The following is a 16,075-nucleotide window of genomic DNA, read 5'->3' on the forward strand; positions in this document are numbered from 1 at the left end:
TGTTGTGCCTAAATACTTGTTTTCACTACGTCGCTCGACCACCCTTCGAACTAATCTTGAATTGGACAATCATCATTCTTCATCTAAACTATGAAGATAACTTGGCATTTTGACTTGCCAAACATTTGCCGGGTGTCATAGGAAAAAGTATTCAGTGAATGGGACATAAATGATAATTTCAACTTGGAACTAAATCAAAGTTTAATCGATGACTAAACAACCAACACCTTCGAAACTGAGCATTCGAAACATCATTAGCTCCCTATTTCACAAGATTGATTAGTAAATACCGGCATGTTTCGTGAATTTCAATCGTCGGACATATGTATATATGTGAACGCCATATATCCCACAGAGAGAGAATATTTACTTCTGAGGCAATGCATACAAATTAACAGAAGAGGAAATGGTTGAAATTCGCTTCCATGTAGTCGTCGTCATCATCATCATAATCTCTCTCTTTCTCTCTCTCTCTCTCTCTCTCTCTCTCTCTCTCTCTCTCTCTCTCTCTCTCCATTGGAGAGTAATTACAGAAGGTTTCTCTCTCTAGACTGGCGATGCCTTCGGACCTTGTCGACGTGAATTGGCTGCAACGTTGGGATTGTTGTGCTTCTCTTGCTTCTCGTCCTGCTTCATCTGCTGTTCCCTACACTCATGGCTACAAAAGGCCGTATCTCCCCTGCCACGCCATCGTTTTATTAGTCATCAGACTCAATAAGCAGTACAATTGATATCTGAAAATTCAGACCATAGTATGGTTCCCAAACCCTAACATGCCACGCCAAAACCCACTGTACCTTTCACCTATCTAATAATGTCAGTGTGGAATTCACGCATGTCGGTTCTGCCGTACGATCTCGCGAGAGAGGGGCTATAGCAACGAATCTTTATAAGATCTTGTTAACTGGCATCCTTAAATTTGGACTTTGTTCATCCCACTACAGTCAGTGAATTTATATTTTTATACCCTAAAAAAGAGCGTGGCGACGGAATTTATTTGATACACATGCTCCAAGACACGCGACTTTGCCTTGTTAGATTTTGAAGCCATGCTTAGATGTACAATATTTTAAGTGCCGTGCACTTGGTAACATGATCTACATCTACATGCATTGTCGCATTTTATGACGTAATAAAAGGTTGAAGGTTTCAAACCCTCTTTTGCTTAAATTCCAGATCACTAGCTAAGTGCCTGCAAATTCCAGATGATGCTGTGAATATGCTGGGCTCACCTTCCGACACTCAAAGAAAATTATGCCTAAAGAAAATAGAAAAAATTGGACGTTTTCTATTCGACACTCCTCTTTCCTGCGTATCATATTTCGCAGACAAAAAAATGATTGAAACCCTGTCCCAAACGTGCAATTATGCAGAGACTCAGACAACCCAAAAGAGAATTTGTTTTTCAGCATTTTCCGAACCGCTAGTCTTTCTTTCTTTTTTCTAAGAAAAAGAAGATAAACATGTTATCTTCTCTCTCTTTTTTCTTTGACGGGTAGATTTGATTGAACTGCAAAGGGAGAAAAGAAAAGGGGGTTCGAAAACGAGACAAACGGTTTCTTCAGTGGATCTCGAAGACAAACTCGGTAAAGAAGAAACAAGATTCACTTGTGAGCAAACGTGTGACAACTTCAGAAGCTAACAGGGTGTCCAGAACTGTTTAGATTGCAGACGTCTGTGTATATAGCAATCGCCTTCGACAAACGCAAAAGCGACACAGAAGAAAGAGCAGATATGTATATATATATATATAAAGAATACCTGTACATGTAAATATCGCGACCAGGAAACAAACGGCGCTTGCAGAGTCCGCAGGTGGTCAGAAAATGAGCACCCTCGGCCTCCACGTTGCTGTAGTTCCTCGGCGACACCAGCGCCTGGAAGCTGCTCTGACGGTCGTCGTACGGTCCGAAGCTGTCCATGCTGACGTTCTCACCGCCGCCGTGGTGGTGATGATCGGGAGGGGCCGCCCCGTCTCGCAGCGCACCGCTCTCACCGGCAGGGTCCTGGCGGGCGTCCGACGGCCCCTGCGCGTCGTCGTCCACCTCTAGGTCGACGACGGTGATGCTGGTCACGCTGGTCGTCCTCCGAATCCGATGGCGCGGGCGCTTTCCTAGCAACATCGCACCCACCTCTTCTTCTTCTTCTTCTTCTTCCTCCTCCTCCTCCTCCTTCTGGACTAGTGTCTCAGCTGTGCAACACAGAGCTGCACACTCAGTGACTCGCTGTAGAGAGAGAAAGAGAGAGAGTTAATGGGAGGTGGGTATGGAGGGACGGAAGGGAGAGGGGGATAAAACAAGGTCGGGAGAGGGAGAGAGAAAGAGAGAGAGAGAGAGAGAGAGAGAGAGAGAGAGAGAGAGAGAGCATCTGGGCCGTTGCTTGCGGGCTCAAGGTACAAGAAGTCCCACGTCACGCTTCTCCTCTCTCTCTCTCTTTTTCCTCTTTTTCTTCCTTTTCTTTTCTCATAAAAGGAAAATATTATAAAATATGGCGTACGTAAATGATAAAACGACATATATAGATTATTACAAAAGTGACATATAGGGCAGTGGTGCGATCACGATGCCCTCCCAATCCCTTTTGTCGTGCGGGAAAAGGAAAAACACAAGCTAGGGTTTTACATGGATCAATACGAAAGATAGCGTTGGGGTTGAACATTTTTTTCACTTTTGGAGTTTGTGTGAAAATATATACGCTAGCATCCCTTATATATTGTATATATAAATATATCAAATCTATATTAACCTCCCATATTTATCATATCGACCGTCCACCTCTGTTACTTTCACTTTTCTTCGCAATTTTTTCCACTCTTTTTCGATCTTTTTCCTCTCTTTCTATTATTGTCGATTTTTTTTTTAATTGTGCTTTATTATCTTTCTTGTCAAAATATTTATGCATGTCTTTTTTGTATTAAAGGAAACTATAAGAATTATATTGGCCATATCAACTCATCTCGCCCTCTGAAACAAGTCTTCCGAAATTCTAGCACTGGCAACTCGATAGCCTCTTCCAATTCTTCTTCTTCTTCTACCTTAGCAAAAAATGAAAATAAACAATATTCATCCTTCGTATTTTCTCGAGAAAGCACAAAAAGAAAAAAACATACCTTACTTTTGACCTAGTGCTTACATACCTCTACTTTTGTCAATATTATTTGCATATTTCTGCGCGAAACCTTGCCACCCGATTGCCTCTTCTTAGAGTTATATTTTAGTATCTTGCTTAGGACTTGGATAGTTTGGTAAAAGTTGATTTTGAGTGTTCTTGGTGGATGTGGAATTTAGGATTTGAGGAACGGGAGATTTTTAAAAAGAAAATGGCATTTTCGTAAAAAGATACACATGGATAAGTAATGTTGAGGTACACGGTGGTCTCCAAAAGTAAAACTCAAGTATGCATATGATATTTTCAAAGTAGAGGTATGGAAGTGATCATTGATTGAAATGCTATATATGCTTTTGATATTTTCTCAATTTTTTTAGGGCAAAACTTGATGATGTTGAACTTTTGTTTTTGAATGCTATATTTTTCAGGTTCTAGTTCTAAGGTACATTTTCTTGGTGGCAAATACAAATGCTTAATTGCATGATATAACCCACGTTACATAGGCTGCCATGTCTACATTACTAATGTTATAATATTTAAATATTAATAATATACATATATATTAAACCATGCATTCATTTAACATCTTAATTTTTTTTATAATAATTGATAGTGATCTCACACAATCTCATATGATATTAAAGCACGAGGTTATAATTTTGTCAATTTATATCGATCTTTTTTCCATTTTGATCACCTGATCGCTTTCAAGTGCAAACTATAGTTTTTTGTCAAATCATTTAAAAATGATATATTTCATTCACAGTTGTTTCACAAAGCGACAATCGAGTTGGTACTTTCTCCTCCCTCGCGTTCTCCATCTAGTTGCGTGCCCATTTAGTGGGAAGAAATGGTCAAGAGCTATAAAGTTCTATAATGGTGATGTCAACATTTATTAGAAGAATTGATAACTCATAAGAAAGTCAAAGATATTTTCCCCGACTTTAGCCTTTTTTCGCGGGAATAATCTTTTAAATAATCATTTGCACATTTGATCTCACCTTCATCGGTTTCGGCCTAAATTAACAATTGCTGAGGATGTATCGATCCCGATGAAGGTCCTCTCTACCTTGCACGGTGCTTCCTTTCGATGTCTCGATAAGTCTCTATTGTTGATGTAAAACATCATTTTCATCGATCAATCAATGAGATTTATTGAGACATCAAGGACAGTATCATGCAAGGTGAAGGATCGACATCCGAGTCCGACTAATCCATTTTATCATACTCAATCTCATATAATTATCTCCGGTGAAGTAATTATCCTTTATCTTTTCTACATAGCAATAGGGCGCATGATCTCAATTTCGATCTGTATTATCTATCTATATTCATAAGTGTCATTGCGTCAAATTTGTTTGAACCCTTTTCAACGGAGACGTGGCAGAACTTCTGTACATTAATTATTGAGGATTGAAGAATATCAATCTGAATATATACGAATTGCATCAGAAGAATTTGTCAATGCCGCGGGATCTTCGACCGGTGGAAGGTTGTCATCAGAAGAAGATCAGTGTATCTTTTCCCTTCCTAACATGAATAAAAACATTAACACTCTGACGCATTTGACTTGATCTACATTCATTACTATCATATATAATCAAGAATTCTAATTAAATTTAACGAGTCAAATTATAGTTGGAAGCTCTTTCAAGTTTCAGCTGATGATGAACATTTACCAGTCAGAGATTTAGCCCCCCCACGAGCTCAATTTTAATATATGGAAAAAAATAACAGGTCTAGGATATCATAGGCAGCTAGGAAATTTTCTCATAATGCGGTTAGGTCAAAGAGTATCCTACCAAGTTGAATGCATATCTCGAATCCAATTAAATAAAAATCATCCAAAACCAAAGTAAATAAGAACCTTACTTTTACTAATTTTTTTTTATGTATAGTTGAATTATTCATAAAACAAATCTTATGTTTTCTGCACTTAAAAAAATATCAATGAAAGCATGGTAACGGGTGTTTTGTTTAACTTTTCTCTTTTTTTTTTTGGACAGTAGGGTTTGGTGGGGGCATGGAAAGCGAAAGACACTTTTTGTTGACACAGACAAGAGAGGAAATATTTAGGTGATGCCCTATAATTTACTAGAAGATTGTACGCATGTTGCAATGTGAAGAGAAATAACCGAAAAAATGAAATTAATGGAGAATAAAGTGGTATGTAAAAATCCTAATGAAACTTCTAATCCATCTTTTGTATATGATATCAACTACTGTAAAGGGGAAGATGAGAAATTTATGGAACACTTGACAATATTTAGAATATAAATCATCTTGATTGTCGTCAATTACATTTTTCCGTATCTATAGTTATATGTGGTCGGAGGGAATATCAAATATATGCATCAATTTTTCACGATTAGTTTTGTATAATTCAAGAGTCATTTAAACTTTTATCTTCTTCCCTCATACATGAAAAAAAAAATTCTAAAGAAAATTACTTAAGTGGGTGTTCAATGAGTGTCGGTCCACCTTTTAATTTTTCACTTACGGTTGTTATTTTAACTTTCACAGCGTGAAAATACAACTTTTATCTAACATCGAACCTCCCATCACATGATATAAATGATGATATCGAAAGTCACTTCGATTTACATATCTTTAAACTAAAATAGAATAAAACATCTTTTCCGAAAAAAAATTCAGAAACTAATTTTCAGTACAGTTTAAAACCCAATCAAACAAGCTTGACATCAAAGATGCTATCAAACAAGCTTGAAATTATTTTTAAAACCAGCACCTCCACGGACACGTGTCAGTGCCCTTTTAATTTTTTTTTTTGGTTGCGACTTTACATATGAAAATAAAAAAATGTCCCCTTCTCCCGATGTGATGGCCGAAGAAAAATACTAGACATGTCGCCATTGATGACATAAATGCTTTCCATTATAGAAGAGGGGACCGGAGACCGGCTCAGCCGGTGGGCTCCTTTGTTGCGTGGAAATGCGTGCGATGCGTCATTTTCAGCAATCATATACCACCTTGGTGCCCAATTATTGGGACCCCAATGCGCCTCCCAGCCATCTATTTTTTTTTTATTTTTCCTTGCGACATTATGCAAAAAAAAATAGAATAAAAAAATGAAATAATTATTTTCTTTTCTTTTCGTTTTTTGATTTTGATAACCTAAAACAACCAATCAAAGCATGGAGTATCGTCACGTAATTGGACTCAGCCGACACCATAACCGGATTCCCTTGATTCCTATTTGTTCTCCTTACACTACAAAAAACATGTTTTTCCGACGAAATTTCCAACGAAAATTTGAAAAATTGTTGAAAACGAATTTCCAACAATTTTCCAACGAAAAAATTCGTTGGTAATAATCGTCGGAAATTTTTCCAACGAAAAATTTCAATTTTCGTTGAAATTTGCGATAAATTTTTTCGTTGGAAAATTCGTTGGAAAACTGTGGCTAAATTCGTTGGAAACGAATTTTTTTTCCGACAAATTTTTTTCGTTGGAAATTACAAATTTTTTTTTGGTCGAGTTAAAAATCGTGGAAATTTTTTTTTCCATCGAAAAGAATTTTTTTGGTCAAAATTTTTTTTTTTGATCGAAAAATAGCCCTCGCCGCCGGTGAGGGCCAACCTCGTCGCCGGCCATGGCGAGCTAGGCCCTCGCCATGGCGGCGAGGGCAAGCTCTCGTCGGCGAGGGCCGAGCTCGCCCATGCCGGCGAGCTCGAGCTCGCCGGCCATAGTGAGCTGCTAGTGTTATCTTCCTAAGTACATAATTAGAGATGTGATGGCAGGTTACCGAGCCGGTTTACAAAATAGCGCGACGGATTCTTACTTAGGCATTCGAGTATGGTTAGTTTCATACCCATCTAAGATTCGTCGTGTTGCTTAATAGATTGATGATCTAGATGCGGTCGTCATCGACCCACCATCACTGTCTCCAGAATCGCCATCCCCCCTGCCCCTCTCGCTCTCAAGAGCTATGATCATCAAGCCCCACTTTGGTGGTGACCGTCGTAGCCTGGGCGAGCGTCGGCTTCATGAAAGATGACGGTAGCGAGGCATTGTTGTTGTGCCAGACCTAGGTGGAGAGATAAAGGAAAGGACCATAGGGAAGGGGGAACATTGAGTAGGGAATTTTCTTGATAGGTGATAACGAGATCTATGGCGCCTATCCGACGAATGGACACATAAAATGCACGTAAGAAGCCGGAGCAAGCCCCTAACATCCCATTCAAGATCTCCAAGTTTATCCAGCAAAGGATGCATTATAACTGATTTTACCTTTGAAGTGGTATTTGCGGTCTCTATATGTTATAATGCAAAATCTGGAGGAGTATTCCAACTCAAACTTCAGCCTGCAAATTGTCCGACAATATTAAGTTCTGCTCTAACAATGTATAATTGTTTCGACGAAAGAAATAATGATACGAAACCCTCAAGATAATACGTAAGAAATTTCCCACTTGTGATATTGAATTTTCCATTTTAATTTGGACATTTTCAATTTTACAACGAATTAATAATCTGCCTAAATGAATCAATTTTGTAAATATTGTTCTTTTCTTTTACAAATTAATAATTTTTTTCTTTTTTCAGTGTGCAAAGAGGAGCAATTCCAAGAGGGACAAAGATAGATATAATTCACTTATTTTGTCAACCAAAATGCATCGCAATCAAGTGGGGGAAGATTACAAGCACACCTCTCTCTCCTCACATAAGACTTTGTCTAAGGCATGTCGCGACCCTTCATGGGAATTGATGGAAAAATGTCCCATCATGCTAAAACTTTGTTAGTGGCAACGTTAAGGTTAGCCGACTACTTAAGTTTACATTGAAATAGCGAATTATGGACTTAAACTTTTCTAATTTAACGGCGCGACATTTACCTATGGATTGCTTATGTTGTTTTCTTTCAAGGTGCGTTTGTCACGCGAGAAAATGAATGATTTGAAATATATTTTTTCTGAAAACGATTGCGTGTATCACATACAAAACTGAATGAACAAAAAATATTTCTGTCGTCCATGAAAATATTTATATATAGATTATTGAGGCAATGGGAACATTTTGCATTGACTAATTGTTTCAAGTGTTACAGGCAAACCTTTTTAGAAAACTGTTTCCCAAATCATTTATTTTTCTTTTTAGATAAACGGAGCCAAATTGGCTCATGATTAAGTGATAAATCTAGTTTTCTTTTTTCTCATCCGATCACGTGTATAGCTCTACACCAAGTGATTCCAATTAATTAAAATTTTATGGTAAATGACACACACATGCATACATATTTTATGTGCATAATATATAGTTTGTTTCCTCCCAAGTTATGTACATTAATAGGCGGAGCTATGATGACCTGATAAAGTTCACAGTCTCTTTGGCACTTAGTCCACCACACAAGATGGGCAAAAGGTAGAAAAGGAACGTGTGCACTCATCCCCCATCCCATTGGCAAACCCTAGAATTTAATAGAAATCATCATAACACCAATTATTGTCTTCAACACCTTCATTCCATTGGAGATTTTTTTTGAACCCTCGAATTTTTTTTTAAAAAAATTTTCCTCGAAGTAATAAAATCCCTATTTTTTTTTTCTTTGAAAGGGGATTCTTTCGTCATATAAATTCGTTCCGATAGGGTGACGACTAGTTGGGTAGAGCGCACTAATAGCTTAGGGCATTGGGTTGGGAAAAATATTCATTTTCTTGAATGGAACAAATCATGAAGAGGGTTATTAGCTGATTGTCTATTATGAAAGTAGAAAATATTAAATTTTCTCGTGCGGTGTAAATTTTTCTGTACTCGAAGGATTCAAACTCCAAAATGATGAATTCACACATCAACCACTCATAAGTTATAACGCAAGAACAAGGAGAAATCTTAGAACTACTCGATTAATCGAAATTGCAAAAACTCACTAAAGTAATTTCTTACGACAAGAGAACATGACACGATACCATTTCTCTAAACCTAAGTTCACTTCTGATACCTTATAGGCAAGCAAGAGATATCCAAGAAAGTTAAAATTAATTTTGTATAAACTCATATTCTTATTCTATGCAGATATTATCAAATTATAGGAACATAAAGCTATTAGCCAAGAGCAAGAGCAAGAGCAAGAGGGAATCGCACTCAATTTTTTGTATTAATTCACTGTGAAAGCACTTTTCAATGTTTGATTCTTCTCTTAGTGTAAGTTTTTCTCTGAGTGGAGGAAATGTCTCCATTATTGGTCCAGCCAACAATGATTTTCTTTCCATAAAGTTGTCCGACTTTACATGTGATCTATGACGACCTGTGTCCTGCTTTTCCAGGAACCATGCATCTTTAAGCTATTTAAAACCTATTTGCTTATAGAGATCAAGCTTTACATTTCCTTATTTTTCTACAAATTTTAAGTTATTGCCCGGCACATCTTTGAACATTCGTACGTGAGCTTAATAGCGACATCCGACTCTTTTTTTTTAAAGAAAACTAGTTGGAAAATGTGGATGCAAATATTGATTTACAAGATTGATTTATAGAGTGATGCAACAAATTCTTATTGAGCATTGGATTTGATCAAAAGGAAAGAGAAAAACCTCCAAAGCAAAGATAGAGACTAGGGGTGATCAGTTTCGTCAATTTCCACCTTGGAACTGGGACCTGGTCTTGGAACCTGTTTGATCCGGTTCCGAGGTGGGTCCAAGGAACAGGCGGCATGTCTGTTTTTTTTTTTTTTTTTTGGTTAAACTTGATGAATTTCAAAAGCAAAACTCACTCCTTGAAGTAGCATGTAGTCCATTGCAGAATCTTTATCAGCTGTAGCCTTACAACACATGGGTTATGTGGCAGTGCGACTTGAGGTCTACCTCCAAACCCCTTCTAGTCTTGAGTCAATTGAAGAAACTGAGAAATATTTGAGAGTTTGTCTCGATTTTGCGTTGGACTCAAAGGAAGAGAGTTGGGTTTAAGTGAGGAGAGATTGAGGGTTTCAAGAATAAGGACCCTATATTGCCTCTGGAAGAGGGTGAAGATTAGGCCGTTCTTGTCCTGATGATATTGGTTGAAGGCGTTGCAGATCTCTACCTCCGAGGAGGACTAGCTAGATCCTCAAAATGTCGCGAACTTGGCGTGGCTGATGAAATTTTCATTGTCAGAGTCAATATCCTCCGTGGTGTGGTGGATCTTGGTAAGAGAGAGAGAGAGAGCCGGCACTTGAGATGAGACCATGAGAGGGAGGCGTCGAGCGAGAGGGTGGCGTCGAGCGAGAGGCGTGAGCAACCGTGAGTCGTAAATGAGCTGAGAGTTTGTGAGAAATGAGATTAGGGTTTTCACTTTCACAGATTTGTAGAAATTAAAAGAAGAATTTGATCCCGTCTAGGTGGGTGGGTATAAACTTAGAACCGGATTGATATTCACCGATTCTAATTTTATGGAATCGGAAAGAGGACCGGTCTCCTCGGGATCTGCCTAGAAACGGGTGATTCGAGTGGTTCCTTTTATTCACCCCTAATAGAGGTATATTGAGTACTGCTGGATTTCAATTGAACAGACCCCCACCATGAATTGATGACAAAAGATCAATTGAGATCTCTCAAACATGAACAGCCAAACATTAGAGAAAGAACGTTTATTCTCTCTAGCCACCCGAGACCTTTCTTCCACACAAAGAAATCAAATCACTAGCACTTTAGAGTGGACCTTTTACTTTTATTGTATTTCATCCATGCACATAATAAAAGAAAAAAAAGGGTCCAATCACAAAAACAGCTCCTACTTAAAAAAAGAGCCTTTGAAATCTGAAACTTTTATGTTAGGCCCAGAAGTTTGGGCTTTTTCAGACATTTGAGCCATTTCTTTTTGTTAGAAAAAATTGCCCCAAAAATAGCCGTCGACAAGTTCTCGTCTAATTTCTCTAAACACAAGCATCGCTAGCATCTACTATTATCTTTCGAGTACCGACTTTTAAGGGCATAATCACTTACCTATTCCATGTGGCGTCGGGGCATCGTCACGAATTCGCCATGTCGTCCTCAACGCGAAGAATGACATATGTGATGCATGTAATGTAATAGATGTCATGAATCCTCCATTCATACTCTATGTGGTAACTTCTCATGTGGTAATCAAGAGTGGGAGTGGGAGTGGGTCACTTCTTATGATTTCGCAATAACTTGTGGTTCCTCATTATCCTAAAAAAAAAAGAACAACATTGAGGAACCCATTTCCATTAGCCATTGAATCTTGCTTTTTAAAATCTTGTATTGTTCGGGTCCAATTTGGGCCGGGAGATTGGGCTTGAAAGGAACCCACTTCCATTAGCCCTTGTCTTCACTTGATGTAGATTATAGCTTTGCCTCCATTTCCAAAACCTATGAAACCAACACCAAGCAAATTGGGTTAGATAGATATAGATCTGCTAGGTAAATTGCAAGCACACAATATCTACAACTAATAAAGTGACGAGTGAATATCGTTTCCACGAGGGTTGTCTCTAATTATCCAATTACTTACCGAAGGTGATCAATCCAAGGAACTAGCTAACCAAGTCGAAAAGGCAAGTAAAAAGTGAACTAAACCAATTAAAGGACCGAAATTCAAAAGCGCCGAAGCTTAAAGGATTCAAAAGCTAATTAAAATTGCAAAGTAGACCTAATCCAAAGCAAAGCGAAAATTAACAAGGCAAATTATCAAGATATTAACCAAGATCACAAAGCGTTAGAGCATCCAACTTCACTTAACCACTCATAATCAATTTTTGTAACTTGTCATGCAACAAATTAATTCCAATTGTGTTGGTGAAATTTCCCTAAGTTAGATTACAAGCCGACCTCGGTCTAACAATCCCTAATTAGGTATGTTAACCCACATTAATCTTAGGTGAATTTAAACTACCTAAAAGCATTAAGTTCTTGTGGAAATTTCTAGATTTAATCTAAGTAGTCCCAACCTAGATCTGCTACTGCAACCACACAAACAACCTAGAGTACCTTGACCTAGATTTAATTTATGGTTCAATATCACTAGTGCACATGCATGCAATCTCCACCTGGTATCATGCATACATCGAAAATTATTTAAAAGTTGGCCAAACTTCTAAAAGCATTAAGATCATGATAGAGAACGACACAATCAGAACAACTATATTGCATGAGCAAGTCTTGATAATCAATCAATCATGGTTAAGACTCATTGTAGCTCTAACAAAAGAAATTTAGAACATAGTTAAAGTTAAACTAACAACAAAAATTAAAGAGAACACAATGCTAAATTAAAACAAATTCACCAAGTTGAGTCACAAAGAGGTTCAGGTTTGTCTCCTCCTTCTCTCCTTGACATGCGCCAACTACACTAACAAAATAGAAGAATAAAAGCTAACTAAGAAAACCTAAAATCTCCTTCAGAGGTGGCCGCTTCAATGCTCCTCCGGATACTGAAATATGCGGCACAAGAGCGGTTTATTTTGCCTCCAAAAATCTGCCCTAGGTCAGCCCCCATTAGGTCTTGAATAGAATTCCTCGCCAAATTAAGAATTTTCCTTCTTAAAATTCCTATTCTTGATTTTCTTTGAACCTAGCCTCAATTATGGTCAAATCCTCCAAATTTCTAGTCTTGATTGGCTTTTTCTTCGAGACAAAATATTCTGGAAGATACTAAGATATTCTGGAAGATGCTGAGACGCAGGGATTGATTTGCAATTCCAACACAGACACATGGGAAAATTACGCATATGGTCTTGGCGTGTTCTGCAAATAGTGTGCATGGTCTCTTAGCCTCTGAAAGTTATATTTCCCACGAAATTCAATAAAATTACATGAGTAGCAAATAAATTCACCCAAAATTCATCAAAATTTAGCAAATATCAAGCTTAAATTAATAAAAATGCTCTATCTAAAATAGAGTTATCAAGATCCCATTCTTGAGTTCCTCTATGTCGAAGCAATTTGGTCACATCATCCAAAAGTGGGTCACTGCCCACGAGAAAACCACCTGTAAACTTAAGATATATGCGACACCTTTATCTCTGAGTTAAGTTCACAGTGGTTCAGATTGAGATATACATTGATTCAACTCAGACTATTTCAATTCGACTCATAGATAGGGGGTAAGCCTTATTTGGACTTGGGTTCATTGGACAGGGTCCATTGCAGTCATACATTTTGTTGGGTCCACGTGAATCCCACTATATGAATAGTTGTGATGGATTTGGTCTACTAAATTACGATCCGCATAAAAAATTTCTCAAGGAATGAGTACATGAAAACGGTCATTTTGCTTTCAAACTTCATAGGATCAATTTGGGATGATTTGAGTTTTAACTTTTAATAATATTTTAATTATTGTGATTTCACAATTTGACCTTTATTTAACACGAAATGCTAAAACTTTTCAAATTATACGAATACCAATACATAAAATCACATACAATGTTTTGATAATTGCTCGTTATTTAGGATACATCTTTTTTAATTTTCAATATTTTGGAGGGAAAGTGAAAGTAAAAATTAGAAATTGAAAGAGGTTATTCCATACCTTATGAGTGAAATATTTTTAAGGAATATGTAACAATTTCACCGGAAGAGGAAATTACTATAGTAACGTCTCAATCTATGCCTACCTATTATAGTAGTCCTATGAAGAATATTGGGAGAATTGGAAAAAAATATTGTTACGTAAAATCAATCAATTCACAAAATAATGCGACAATCTTGATTAAATATCTAAATGATTTAAGTATTATAGAAAAAAGCTGTTTTGTCACGCCATAAGCTTTTAATATCAAAAAATTAGAACTGTTCGCGACCAGCTAATCGCGATAAATTGGTCGCCCAAGGTAGCCGACAGATCTTCTGGCGACCACGTTTTGAGTTTGGTTCCCAAAGGGTTGGTTTCCCGTGACCAAATGTATGGGTTGTCACTCTCCCGATGCACACGATCTGGCAAACTTCCGGCGATTGAGTCGATCGAATTTGCTCACCGGAGCTTGCTTTTAGCGACTAAATGTGGGGTTTTTGGTCACTATAGACCATATTTTCCAATAAATAATACGCCCACATCAATCTACAACACCTTAAGTAAAAAAAAGAGCACGTGCCTTGCCTCTGGATATGTCCGTCTTCTCCGATCACCACGCAGAAAAAAGAAGATTTTTTTTATTCTCAAAATTGGTGGAAGGAATCGAGGAGAGAAAGAAATTGAATTGGGCATGTCAATTGACTTTGTTCATGGGGATGCATTAAATTCTGCAGGTACTAACTGCAAGAGCAAAGTCAACCTTCATGTGGATCCACGAGCTAGAATATGCTTACACGACCGCTAAGCTAGCTCTCAACCACATGCCCCTTTGTATATTGTTTGGGGAAAGGTCGATCTCTCAGCTCGTTGTCAAAGGGAAAAATTACCGAAAAAATCTTAAATTTATTATAATTGTGTCAATTTAATCATAATTTCTTTTTATCAATTGAATCATAAACATTTTACATTTGTGTCAATTCAGTCCAATCGGGCAATTTTGGCCAAAAATTACTGATATGTACATTGGCCATCGTACGTGGCGTGATTTGCGCTAGGGGTGATCGGTTCCCGATCCGGTCTGATCCCACCTAAGAACTGAGAATCAAACTAGGAGAACTAATTTCTAGTTTATGGGATCGGGGACCGGAGACGATTGGGTCCGGTCCAATGAAACCGATCATTTGGCAATGAGCATCAGCTCGCAAAGTCGATCAAAGTCTCTGATCTACACAAATCTCCATCCAGAAACCCTGTCATTGTTCTTGGACAGAGAAGAAGGCAATGCGAAATTTAAGAGAGGCGCAGAAAGACAAAACCAGAAGCTAAAACATCGATCTACATCTTGGCGACAAAAATGAAGCATTCATATATTGGAAACGAGCGATCGAAATCTAAGAAAAAGCATAGATAATAGAAAGACGAGCGAGAAAAACTTACTAATTACAGGAAAGGGACGTCTTAGACTAAGAGTCGAGCGAGAATTGAGAGGGACGTTTGAGAGTTGAGTGAGAGCTGAGTCAAGGAAAGAGTAAAGAGTGAAAGTGCGAGGTGTGAGAGGTGAGAGGGAAAGAGTGAAGAGGATCGACATCGAGCGAGACGTGAGGCTAGAGGAAAAAGCGAGATTAGATTAGGGCTTTTGAAGTAATTAAAAAAATTAGTATATATAGTTAATCTAGTTCCCAACCTAGAACATGGAATCAAATCGACCGGACATTGGTTCCAAAAATAGGAATCGAGAACTAGACCGACACCCCTTGGAACCGCCCAAAATCGGCCGATTTCGTCTAGTTCGGGCGGTTCCCGATTCAGTCGATCTGTCTTGCTCACTCTTAGTTTGCGCTGACGCGGATAATTTTTAATAATATTTTTTTTGAGTTTTTTTTCTTTCCCTTCTCTTTCATTCTTTTTCATTCTCTTCTTCCTCTAGCCGGGGAAGTCGACCTTACTGGCCACTGGCAAGGGCAACCTGGCCAACCACTGGCGAGGCTCACCCTTGCCCAGCCTCACCGTCGCTGGGTGAGATCGTGCCTTGCCATGGCTAGGCGAGGCTCGACCTTTCTAGGGGTGAGCTAGCAAGGTCGAGCCTCGCCCTCGCTAGCCCTCACATCTGGTCAGTCGCTGACCGGCTAGAGGAAGAAGAAAAGAAAAAAAAAAGAGAGAAAAGAAAAAAGAAAAAAATATTATTAAAAATTGTCCACGTCAGCGCATGCCGTGTTATTTAAGACGGCTGGCGTCTATATCAGCGATTTTCGGCCAAAATCGACCGGATAAACTGAATTGACACAAATGCAAAAAGTTTATGACTCAATCAGCATAAAAAAATCCAGCCCATAGACATCTTCATTATTGTATCTTAGCGTAAATAAAGAAAACAAGTAGTTTTAACAAAGCTCGATGTTATTTAATTTCTCCTTCGTTCTACTTTCGCGGTCCGTAGATCCCAAGATTCAATTCAAGGCCCTCGTCGCATGGCAATAAAAAACTCCATGGTTAGATCTTG

The 16,075-nt window shown here is 38.2% G+C and overlaps 1 protein-coding gene across 2 annotated transcripts; it reads right to left on the reverse strand.

Moving 5' to 3' along the window:
* Window positions 1-297: 297 nt before the first annotated feature.
* LOC115682965 (FCS-Like Zinc finger 7) lies at window positions 298-2,294 on the reverse strand. Of its 2 annotated transcripts, none has more exons than XM_056312556.1 (2): window positions 1,762-2,281; window positions 298-679 (listed from the first exon to the last, which is right to left on the reverse strand). In XM_056312556.1, the coding sequence occupies exons 1-2, from the start codon at window positions 2,121-2,123 to the stop codon at window positions 547-549; spliced, it is 495 nt and encodes a 164-aa protein (XP_056168531.1). In that variant the 5' UTR covers window positions 2,124-2,281; the 3' UTR covers window positions 298-546. The 2 variants fall into 2 exon arrangements, with proteins under 2 accessions (XP_056168531.1, XP_056168532.1); XM_056312557.1 differs by having other exon boundaries at window positions 620-1,510; window positions 1,762-2,294.
* Between the last annotated feature and the right edge of the window lie 13,781 nt (window positions 2,295-16,075).

Source organism: Syzygium oleosum, unplaced genomic scaffold, assembly GCF_021117445.2.
Source record: "Syzygium oleosum isolate NSW1041296 unplaced genomic scaffold, Sole_v2.1 Sole_v2.06, whole genome shotgun sequence".
Classification (NCBI taxonomy): Eukaryota; Viridiplantae; Streptophyta; class Magnoliopsida; order Myrtales; family Myrtaceae; genus Syzygium; species Syzygium oleosum.

Excerpts from the sequence above, each read along its gene's own strand:
- LOC115682965 (XM_056312556.1), bottom strand. The coding sequence starts at position 2,123 with ATGTTGCTAGGAAAGCGCCCGCGCCATCGGATTCGGAGGACGACCAGC. Across the intron at positions 680-1,761 it reads CGCGATATTTACATGTACAG|GGGAGATACGGCCTTTTGTA; the intron begins GTATTCTTTATA and ends ATGGCGTGGCAG.